Raw genomic sequence first — 12,152 nt, 5'->3', positions numbered from 1 at the left:
GGAATGAGCTGCCTCCTGGAATACGATTGATCCCAGACCTCCGGACCTTCCGTAAAGCCCTGAAGACGTTTTTATTCCATCAAGCCAGCCTAACCTAAATGGTTTTTAAATTGGGATTTTAAATTTTATGGATTTGGGGGTTTTAAATTGGGAAGCTAGTGATTTAATTCTTTTTAATTATCTTAACTTTTGTATTTGTATGTTTTTTAATTTTGGCTGTTCACCACCCTGAGTCCCTTCTGGGAGAAGGGCGGTATACAAATTAAATAAATAATAATAATAATAACTTAGAAGTATAACCAGAGTATTTCCATTACATAAATTGTGTTCTTGTCTAGGATAAGGGTACCAATTTTAATCTGGAACTCCCCTCAAACTTCAGCAATATCCTGCTCACTTACTAAAGAATTTTATAAGTGGGTGCTCTCTGAATCATCCAATGCCCTATTTTACAATAATACACCAAGGTTCATTCCAAGAGTATATTTAACAAGAAAGGGAAAAAAGGGGCAAAACCCAAGAATTGTTTTTAGAGTCATGAATATGAAAAATGAAACCATTATTTCTAAAATAAGTAAACGTATCATTTTAGCCTTTGAACAGACACTCATAATTGCCTGTCAAACACAGTTCAGACAAACAGCTGTAAAAAGAAGATACTAAATATATTTAATGAATATAGGGTAGCGTACAGCAGCACATGGTAGAAATCACAGTAACCAAGCTATTTGAACATACATATTTTAATAAATCATTTAATTTACAGTTTCAGTAGGGGTTAAGGTACAGAGCATAACATATATATTTACCCAATTTATGGCCATATGGCCATTTCTTCCTGTTGACTTCCACTGATTTTTGTACATCAACTTTAATAGTATTATAAATGCATGCAGTGTTTTCTAAAATGCCACTTAAAGGCTCTGTGTCAGTATCTAGAAAATGACCTTTATGGGATGTGTATCCAATTCCCAGTGTTCAGTGTTTGAGCTTGCATATTCATTATATTCATCGTAGTACTGAAAATTCAAGCCATCTGAAGTGAAGTTAGAATCAAACAATTAAATTTCTAAAAGCAAAATCATGTACGTTCCATGCCAAAATACTCCCATTTACCAAATAACCATGTGGAATTTCCTTCAGGAACTCAACAATATCCTACTTTTGATGTAATGTTCTTCTGAAACAAAAACTCTTTCAAATATGTTTTCTGTATTTCTATTTTTTTTTTCAGAAAATACCTTAGACATACTTGATAACTGGAAGCTCTCAAAAAGTGGATTTAAACAAAGCTGATCAAAGTTCAATAATTCATATCCATTTTAATGGATTTTTATGTGTCACAGCCAAGTTGTTTTAATTTCCGTTTTTACACTATATATAAGGAAGCAAGAATATAAGGACAAATGAAGCTTTATGAGCAGGTCTTTCTTAGAGATGATCAAATAAAAAAGGCTTATTCACAGATATAATTTCTGTGTGTTACAAGCAGTATTGTAGCCATGTCAAACTTGTATTAGTAAAAATAAACGTTAACAGTTCACAACATTTCAACTAGATTTTTTTTGAGAGTGTTATAGATCAATAGCTTCTAGAAAAATATTTAGAAACGTATGTAAAGTTTAGAGCAAGGAAAACTAATTATCATAATCTAACAAAGAGAAAGTCAGCAGTAAGTAATAGAACTTGTATCTTTCCACCGTTTTTCACCTCACAATCACTGACAAGACTTGTGTACATATTTCTGCACCTGCACTTATAAAAGCAGATAAAATATTTAATGTGTAATTTATCATTTATTTTACCAGCATGGAGTACAAGATGAATATATCAAAGTAGTCAAGCAGTTATATATCAATGGTACCCCTGCAAAAATAGTATCCAGATATCTGCTAATTAAAAAGAAATGGATTTGCAATTGTGAAGAGATACAGCTTGATCTACCACAAAATACAAAGAGCTGCAAAAAATGTCTAATTCCAATAAGGTGTATAAGTTATTAAATAATGATCTCATTGAAAATATAAATGAAGCCATAAGTCCTTCTCACATGCAATATTATTCATTATTAAAGAAATATGTAAAAAGGCCATTGGTTTGCTTTGTTAATCATTGTAGAAAATGCCAATTCTCTGGTCACATACTCCACTAGTTTAGCACTTAATGGTATTGAATTGTTACAAATGATTTTAAATACTGTTAATTCCAATTCTCCACTGATAAAGAATGAGACTCTGAATGTGGCAGTCTTCACTAAAGGGCAAGAAGCACAGTCTCTTGTACAATTATCCAGAGGAGCAGCAACCTCCACTACTCTGAGCTGCTGGCTCATCATCAATAATTTGTACTCCCCGCCTTGCAGCTCCTGACTGACTAGAACCATTGCCTCGTGCTCTCTCATCAACTTGCGCAGTTTCTATCATTCCTACAATACAAAAATATTATATTAGAGAATTTCTAATCATTGAGCAGAAATGCAAATCATATTTTATACAAATGTAAAATAGGCAAATTTTGTAAAATATTCTTTAAACACATATTACTTATAAGTTAATTTATAAACAGAACCTAATTTTAAATATCCAATATTATCTGAAACCCCATGTGTATTACTGAACTAAAATTAGAGAAAAATTGTCTTCAAAGAATCAAATACAATAGCAAAGATAATTATCTAACGTCAATTTGATTATGTCACTGTTACAGAGAACTTATCACTTTTCAGATAATAACCATTCTATTTCAGTGATTACTATCCCAGAATATTCTACAGCAGGCCATTAGCTAATGGATACCATCATATTTCTGTATCCAAGAGATTCCTGAACTCTGCGGCTAATAAATGGGCATGCACAGTATTAGTAATAAGCAGTAGTCTTCTATTTCCCTGGCGCATCTTCCTATGTGGTTACTGCAAAATAAGAAGGAACAGCTGCAACACCATAAAACAGTTTGTGGTCCATAAACTGTATTATGATTGTCAGCATTGTCAGTATCTCATCCCAGGGAAGTGGCTAAAAGTATCTTACTGAAAAACTGGAAATGTGGTATTACTCCAAATGTTAAGGAATAGTTGTAAGGAATGTATGATTGCCTTTGAAAAAAAGCAATATTTTCTATTAACCAAAGGATGCAGCCATATGCGTTACTATGGCAGAAAGTTTATGGTATTTTATGTTTTTGTAGTTTATGTAGTTTATTTACAATAGTGTATGTATTAGTAATGAGTGACACTTGTTAAGTATAAAATATAAGGTATTTTTTTTTCTTTTCATTCTTAGTTTGTATGGAGTTGTTTCTTTTCTCTTTGGGTTTTGGTTTCTATTTTTCCTTAAGTTTAAAGATTTTGTTAATTGTTTATGTTAAGAATGTTAATTAAAAAGATTAGAAATTCATATGGAAATTGTCTTACATAGCTTAAATCTAGTGCAAATAAAACTGGATATAAAACAATAGCTCATCATTCAGGACACATTTGCTTTCATAACAGAAACATTAACCTATACATTAGACAAACCTACGTTTACACAAATCAAGAAAGAGTTCTTCTATTCCTTTGTTCTGTTTGGCAGATGTATGATAGTGTTTTGCTCCCACTGATTCTGCATATCTGCAAGAAAAAACGCCATATCTTGTGACTGAATATTACAATTGCATGCATTTTCTATGTTGTAAGCAAATTATACAGACAGTGTAAATTTTAATACATCTAATGCACAGCAAAAATACCCCATTGTCTTTTCCTCCCTGTAAATTGTTGCTGAATTGTAGTTATATCTGGTCATTGATGGTAATAAAATATTTGGATCTGGATACAGACTAAATTAGCTAGGAAAATAACATTAAGTAACAGCAGATTTGAGGCAGTAGATTTTAAGTACACTAATTGCATAGAACGTTTTAATACTTCATAATTTAAGTGTGTATTCAGGTGGTCCTCATTTAGCAACTATAATTTGAACTGGCAATTCATTGTTAAGCAAAGCAGTCACTAAATGAAAAATCACATGATCATGATTGGCCTTACAAGTTTACTTCACTTTCCTCTCCTTTGCTTTAAAAAGTCAGAAAGAGGAGGAGGAGAATTATGTTGTTGATGATGATGATGGTTATCCATTCAGTCATGTCCGAATCTTGGCGATTCTATGAGCCAGGTCTCTCTACAGCTGCCAATCTTGCACTACTTCTTTGAATTGTTCTGTGCTCTGACTTGTGTCAGCTTTAATGGTGTCCAGCCACCGTGTTTTTTGGAGGACTGATTTCCTTTGTACTGCTAACTCTTCCTAACATAAGTGAATTCCCCTACATGACATGGCCAAAGTAAGTGAGATTGTCTGAAGGATATAACCACAAACAGCCAGATGAGGCCAAATATTGGGGAAGCTTTCCAGAATTCAACTTGTGAAGAACTTGAACAAAAGGATATTTCTTATAGCCTTTTTTCCCACCCCATATCCTTTTGAATAGTCACCCCAGTGCTGGAGTAATTAGCACAATTGATTCTTTTATCTACATTCTTTGGAGAGGAAGGGACTATAAGACAGTCAGCAGGCACTCAATGGGAAATACACAGTGAAAGAAATGTGCTACTGCTAATTGTTTACCTAAAAAGCTATTTAGGAAGCAAACTAAATCCTTTAGTGTAAAACCAATTAGAGTCTTGTCAATTTTAGGCAGTAACTGCAAGCTCACCCAACATTCTAATCAACTAATTAAGACCACAAAGCTAAGTTTCTTAACTTAGTTTAACTTGGTTAACCCTTTTTAGTAATAGGCTATGCAGCAGAGAAAAGCAACTCAGGACAATATCATATTTAGGCAATCTCTCCAGCCTTTGGGGGGTGGGGGTCAGAATATCAGGTCAGGAACAGGACAACAGGTTACTGATTGTGATGATGAACATGTGAAAGAGAGATTCTGCAAAGGCCCTGGTCACAAAGTTACTATTTCATCTCTGTTGTAATTGCGATTGGTTGCTGTCTAATCAGCTGCTAAATGAGGATTACTGTATGCTCTATATGTGATGGCATCTTCAAGGTAGTATTGAAATTAAGAGTCAAAAACTTACGATTCTGCTTCTTGAATAGACACATGTCTTTCCTTCTCCAGATCTATCTTGTTACCTGTCAAGAATTCAGATTCCATTAATATCCAAAATCAATCAGAAAAATACAATCTGCTCAACATCAACAATATGTTTCTAACTGACTTCTGTCTTCATTGTTTCTAGCATGAGTGGCATTTACTCTTCTACATTTATATTCATTCAGGTATCCAGAATTAATTGTCAAATTCAACTTCACATTATCAAGACTATGAATTAAGCAGCAAGAATAGAAAAGAATATGCTGAAACATTTTTGTAATTCTTCACCATGAAAGTTTTAAATAGCATAATAGAATCCTGCTCCATCCTGAAATCTTCGGCTAATCTCTAAAAGACGTGTTCACTTGTATACAGGAAGCTGTGGTTATTTCAAACAGATAAATTGCAGCTAATTTTAATTTGAGATACCAAAGAACTTCCCAAAATGGCAAGTAATTTGTATAGTTCGGAGGAAACCTTTCAATCTTATTTCTAAAACAATTTTATACTAACTTGTTCACAAAGAATATTTAGTGTAGAACTAAATGGACTCGGAATTCTAATAGGGATTTAAACACATTCAGAAATTTCTCAAAAAACTTTCTCATATTCTTGCTACTGCCATTCTGCTTTCCATTTTTTCCTTCTGTTTACTTTTACACTCCTCAGATATTATTTTTCTTACTGAAGCCAATCAATACCAAAATTAAAAGGGTTTTTAAAAAGCACTTAAAGGTTTTATGCAATCATTTAAATGCAACTTTCCACTAAAAGTGAAAAAAGATGTAAAAACCCAAATCTTACCAACTATGCATAGGCAAATTTCATTCCCCAACATTTTTCTTAATTCCTTTACCCAGTTTTTTACCTATGAAAGTAACAAGAAAATGTATTTCAATATTATAATTTTTAAGTTTTTTAAAAAGTTATTTTAAAAATTTTTAATCAGAAATCCCAGTCTCTTTTCATTGTCTTCATAGGAATTGCAATCCTATAACTGTTTTCTTGGAAGTAAATCCTAGTGAATTTAATTTAACGGAACTTACTTCTGGTTTGTACATTAAAAATGCTGTTAGATCAATTATCGACACATAGGCCTACTCTATTTATAAAATGGGACTTGCTTTGCACCTTTTCTCCAATGCAATTTTCAGCATACATTCAGAATCATGCAGTGAAATCCAGCAGCACTATTTCCCTAGTTAATGCTATTCCTCCAGGGCATAAGCCCATTTAGATACCACTTTTTATTCAACCCAAGTCCATAGTATAATGAGATAAGTTTATCTACCAGGTTATTTCTAAAATATAAGAATGAATTTTAATTTGGAAAAAAATGCACTTGCTGTAGCTACTTATTTGATATAGGGAAATGGTATAGTTACCTTTTGAAAAGAATCTTCATCTGTTATATCATAAACTAAAATAGCTCCATTAGAGTCTCTGTAGTAAATAGGACCTAGTGCATGAAATCTTTCTTGTCCAGCTGTATCCTGCATGATACAAAAATACTGATCTCATTTAATCTACTCAAATAGTAAATTATTTTCCTACGTAAAGTTTGATATTTAAATGCAATACCATGACAACATGATTACACCACTTACCCATATTGCAAGGTTTACTCTTTTTCCTCCAATGTTTAGCTTCTTGGTTAGAAAAGATGCCTGCAAGTGGAAAAACACCCATAAAATTAATGACCAGATTTCACTGATTCATGCTAATAATATATTTCAATGAGTTTTGTAAAAATAAAAACAAAACAAGCTCCTGAGGTCATTTTACTAACTTACATAAACATATGACTAATATATGGATGTAGTAGAAGAAACAATGTTTTGCAAGAATAAAAAAATGGATTTGAATGACGTTAAACAAGAGTTACCTATATATTCCTCTTATTTAATAAGATTTCATCAATTCCTTTATTTCAATAATATAGTTTTGACTAATGACTTTTTATTCCTTTTATTCACTTTGCACAATGTTGTTTATAAGAAAGTCTATTGCTGAAATGAAGGTCTGAGGCGAAAAATATTAACTAGGCAATTAAATTTTCTGTTTTGGCAAAATTATGGATTAGTTCAGTTCTTGAAATACTTCAAGAAATTTCAACACATTGAGAGAGCTATTGTCTGTGATGCATATAATGGTGTTGCAAACTCTATTTTATACTTCTTCTTTTGGATAATGGCGAAGAAATAAAAGCTCGTGAATAAAACCTTTCTTTCAGTGAAGAATAGGAATGTGCTGCATATTGGACTCAAACTCCAAAAGATGCCTTGAAGTATGAAGCAATGCAAGTAAAACACTACCTGCCGCACCTTAAAGCATCTCATCCTTTTCTAATATTGCACAATATTAGAAATCAAGCTCCCTGTCTTCACAAAAAGATGCAGTTGCTTTAAGGTGTTGCAGAGAACACCACTTCTATTCTAAACAACATTTGGGAGATCATATCTGAAATTCTGCACTACCCAAATGGGCAGGTGCTTCTTTATATTTTTATTCCCACTGTAAACGCCATCATACTATTTTCGGTTCTTTTATTGTTACATTGTGTTTTAAATGATTCTATATACTGCCTCGAGTCACCTTTAACGTATATAAAATACATGTTTATACAGTAATAAAGCAAACTTTGAATAAACTGAAAATATTTCAAAACTGGAAAATGTTTCATTAGTTTAACATTCTGATCTGAATCAGATTTTGTAAGATATAAAAACTGGCTGCCTGGTTAAATCCAATTTAATTAGACAATAGCCTATCAATCTGATTTGGGAAAAAGTGTTAAGATACTACGGTTCATATTATTTTAGAAAAAAGGCATGATGAAGATATTTCCTCAACAAAGAGAACCCCCTGCCTTTCCCAACACCAATAATAAAATGAATGACAGATAACAGTCACTGTAACTTAATGACTGCTTGAAAAACATTTAATTATGAGATCCATCAACCTCTTGTTCTCTCTTCTTGCTTTAACACCAGAAGACAAATGCTTGCAACCCAGCATTGGTCTGAGGCATTTAAATAAATAAAGATGGACTTATCTTTTTTCAGTTTATAATAAAGCAACTCTGAGAAATCTGTTATAATATATTCTAGATATAATCATGTGATCATGGGGATGCTGCAATAGTTGTAAGTGTGAAAAACAGTCACAAGTCACTTTTTAAAGTGCTGTTGTAACTTTGAACAGTTGCTAAATGAACTGTTATAAGTCGAGTACAACCTTCATAACCAATTTCATAGCAGGTTAATTAATCACTGTTTAAAACAATCTGTTTATAGATTTACAGAACTAGAATATTGCATTTTAGATTATACTACAGTAGTTTTTTTAAAAAAACAAAATAAAACTGACTGCTTTAAGACATAACTTGTCTTGTAGGAGTGTTGCAATAAAACTAGTATGGAATGGAAACAAAGAATTATGTAAGTCTCCTGGGGCTTCTTTGAGAAAGAGCAGGATGTTAAAGAACAACAAATTTAATCTTTAGAGGAAGTTACAATTAGCAATTTTGAACTGACACTTCTCAATTTTAAAAGAAGTCCTTAACTAGTATCATATCCAGCATGGATTGCCTTCCAGTAACTAATTCTTAGCTACAGACTGCTAGCTTCCCATTCTAGTGGTCATTTGCAAGAGAGAATGATCTTAACATTCAAGTGCACAAAGTTTCTATTCACTCAACTAATAGTGATAAAAGGGAAATCCCAAGAATCTACCTAACAAATCTGGCAGATTTGTTTAAACTCTATATTTTAAAAGTACTGATATACAAGAAACAAAATAAACCTGTGATTTATTAATGAACAGTATAAATGAGAATAGTGTTTTTCTGTACTGTAGACAGAAATAATTGCAATAATTGCTTGCAAGGATGGAATATATTCTCTCTTGCATGTTTGTTTTAGAAAGCAAAAGGATCAGTACTGTTGTACTGTATTTGTAATTCATAAACTCAATATAATTATCCTTAATGCCATCTTAAAAAGACATTTAAATGGAACACAGAATTTTGGTATGGAAGAAATCTATTACTTTGAAGAATCACATGGACTCTAACAGCTGAAAATGAAAGTTAAACTTAATAAAGTTTAGTTGTAGAAGTGTATGGAAACTCAGCTTCCTTTAACCGGTCTTATTTGTATCCTTGGAGAGACATCATTACAAATATATCCTTCTGTAATCTGAATTATTCGGAGTCTATTTCAGCTCTGCATGTGACTAAACACTGGATCTGACAACATATTCATTACTATCCTCTAAAAAGCATGGGCAAAGCAAATGAACCGTAGCAAAAAGAGTTTCAAATTACAGAACCATTCAAGATTTTTCTATATATAAATCAACATTTTTATTAACTAGTTTGTAAACTAGTCAGTGGAAATTAAATGAATAAACATGTTTTTTAAAAATATATATATATAGTCTTGTTAAGGTCAGACAAGTATAATTACAGGATATAATTTTTATCCAGAACACCTGATGATCATGTGAAATTCTTGAAAGAAAAAAATAATAAACAACCAAGCTGTCTTAGAGATTTCTGCAATTTTGAAATATAAAATAAATTCTACAATTACCATAACATTTTATTAATTCCTGCTGATCTATAACACTGAATACTGTATTTCTATACAACAAGAAGGCTACAGTGTCACTTCAATTTACTTCTATTCTCAATACCTATCATTTCTATCTTAATTCCAGAATTACATAGTTTCAGAAATATCAGTTTGCAAAACTCTTAAATGATACTGTCCTTATAAAGTTTGGGCTTCTACCATAATAAAACGATTCATAGGGACATACTTATGAAACTTAATATTAGGAGTGAAAAACAGAAGGGCTTTGGTTCATGCACACATTAAAATTCCCAATGTGTTCAAATTCCAGAGAAATAGTAGTCAGTTTACTGTAGCCTTTCTAAACTAGAACCGATGTTACCTATTTTTTTTTCAGCTTTCCCTACTACCTGTTTTGTGTTTCCATGTTGTCTGACAAAATCATTTTTATTTATCTCCAATAAAGGCGGATTTGATAAACATTAATGGCTCCTTTTCTAAAGAGTGTGTGGTCCGGGCTGGAAACTTCGAAGCGCTTCACACATTCTCGCTGTTCGGATTAGATGGGGAAGAAAAGCAGCTCGGGGACCCACTGTCGACCCCTCCTCAAAAGGACCGAATGCGGTAGGAGAAACAAGCCCATCTTAAAGAAGGAAGCCGAATTTCATCGAAGCTGCCGAAGCGGCCTCCTGCAGCCTCCCGGGCCTACCTGCAGAGTGGTGATATGCTTGTCATTGAACTTGTTCTCACAGTAACGGAGTACTAGGGAAGTCTTTCCCACGCAGCCTTCCCCGAGCAGGACCACCTTGAAGGAGAAACTTCGCCCGCCGGCAGCAGCGGCAGCAGCGCCGCCGCCTCCCGCGCCCGAACTGGCCGCTGCCGTCGCCATCCGCAGCGAAGTGGCCGCCGCTCCCGCGGCCTCACATCGGCAAACCGCCGAACTCCGCTCTGATTCGGGGGCGCTCAGCAGAGTCCAAGAAGAACCGTAAGAGAGGAGCGGTGGGGAGGGGGGGGAGAGGAAAAGAGAGGAGGCCGCGCGGAAGAAGACTGCGAGGGGGAAGCAAACCACAGAAGGAGAGACGAAAGCGGCGGGGGGGGGGCGGGGAGGGAGAGAGAAAGAGAAAGAGAGAGAGAGGAACCCCGAGCCACCCTCCTCCCGCACCGGGGCGTCTCGCTCAGCCTCCTTTCTAATGGCGTCGTCTTCTTCTTCCTCCTACGTCATTCGACGGACGGTCACGCGACACGCCGTTGGCAACTGACGTTTCGGCCTTCCGAAGCTCCGCCCCAAAAACCCAGCGGGAGAGGAGGAACAGGGGTCCTTTAAACTAGGGGTCTCCAACCTTGGCAACTTCGCAAAGCTGGCTGGGGAATTCTGGGAGTTGAAGTCCGCCAGGTTTAAAGTTGCCAAGGTTGGAGACCCCTGCCGTAAACGAGGCTGGGCGGGGATGACGCGGGTAACGTGAGATCTCTTATAAGTGGACGCGGTAGAGCCGCGGGGCCTGTGCCATTTTCATCTTTTTCTACGGGGTAGCCTTTGGTACCAGTGGCTGAGTTTGCTACAGTAGAGGAGAAGATGGACTGTTATTGAGTCGGCCTTGCAGCGTCACTGCTTCTGAAGCAATGTTTCCTGCTCAGGGCTGCCCACGAAAATAGGGATGGTGGTGGTGGTGGAGGGAAGGCTAATGCTTTCCCCCAACCGTGATCTTTGTGTATTCATACTTGGGGGGGGGGGAGGACTTTGTTTCCCTGAGATTTGCTTCTGGTCTTGGGAAAGCCTGCAGAGAAATTGCAAGCGTGAGAAAGTTTAGTCAAAATACGTCCTGTATCTCTTCGGTTCTCCATGGAGAACTTTTGCGTCCCTTCAAAGCTAATAAACGTAAATGTAGTTAAATCATATGGAGGAGGATGTAGTAATCCTAAAGGACTGCGTGCGCGTAGACTCGCGAACAGCAAACGGGGAGTAAAGAGTGAAGCCCAAGGAAGTAAAACGGAAGAAATTAGTGCTGATTTATAAGTAGCCGGTTTACAAACGGTTGCTGATAAAATGCGGATTATCTTCCATTGATAGTTCATTTAGCGTTATAGGAATTCATACACCACACTGCCTTGTAATTTGTTGTGCAAGGGGCTGTTCGTCTGGTGGCAAGAAAGGTGGCCACATATTACCTGTTTAAAGATTTTCAAACAGTAATTCTAGATAATGTGAAAATCATAGGATCATGTCTAAGATTATATATGTTCCTAAGGTACTGCTTCTACCAACCTAATGCAAGCAACAAAAATATGAAACAAATTTATCAACCAAAAAGTATGAGGAAAAACATTTTCTAGGCTACTAGCTGTCATTATCAACCTGATGCTGTTATCCTATGAAGTCCAGCTGCCACTCTGTTGCATGTAAAACCTGAACTTGCATATACATGTGGTGTCTGCTTAGAATAATATACAAATTCTTGTGGCTTATTCAGCAAACTACTTTAACAATATCTT

General features: G+C 35.2%; 1 protein-coding gene across 1 annotated transcript; it reads right to left on the bottom strand.

The window, feature by feature from the left end:
• Positions 1–646: 646 nt before the first annotated feature.
• On the bottom strand, positions 647–10,874 carry RAB21 (RAB21, member RAS oncogene family). Its single transcript, XM_070947558.1, has 7 exons — positions 10,372–10,874; positions 6,693–6,752; positions 6,471–6,578; positions 5,890–5,953; positions 5,069–5,123; positions 3,522–3,610; positions 647–2,425 (listed from the first exon to the last, which is right to left on the bottom strand). The coding sequence occupies exons 1-7, from the start codon at positions 10,549–10,551 to the stop codon at positions 2,286–2,288; spliced, it is 696 nt and encodes a 231-aa protein (XP_070803659.1). The 5' UTR covers positions 10,552–10,874; the 3' UTR covers positions 647–2,285.
• Positions 10,875–12,152: the final 1,278 nt, after the last annotated feature.

This window comes from Pituophis catenifer, unplaced genomic scaffold (assembly GCF_029215685.1).
Source record: "Pituophis catenifer annectens isolate HBS135680 unplaced genomic scaffold, rPitCat1.0.hap2 SCAF_7, whole genome shotgun sequence".
Lineage (NCBI taxonomy): Eukaryota > Metazoa > Chordata > Lepidosauria > Squamata > Colubridae > Pituophis > Pituophis catenifer.
Note: the sequence above shows the minus strand (reverse complement) of the source record. Positions and strands in the feature narration are given on the sequence as shown.

Bases quoted from the DNA above. Each gene is read 5' to 3' on its own strand.
- RAB21 (XM_070947558.1), bottom strand. From the start codon at position 10,551: ATGGCGACGGCAGCGGCCAGTTCGGGCGCGGGAGGCGGCGGCGCTGCT. The intron at 6,753-10,371 runs GTAGGCCCGGGA...TTCCACTTGCAG, and splicing joins AGCATATCACCACTCTGCAG to GCATCTTTTCTAACCAAGAA. The intron at 2,426-3,521 runs GTAGGTTTGTCT...TTTGTATTGTAG, and splicing joins CTTTCTTGATTTGTGTAAAC to GAATGATAGAAACTGCGCAA.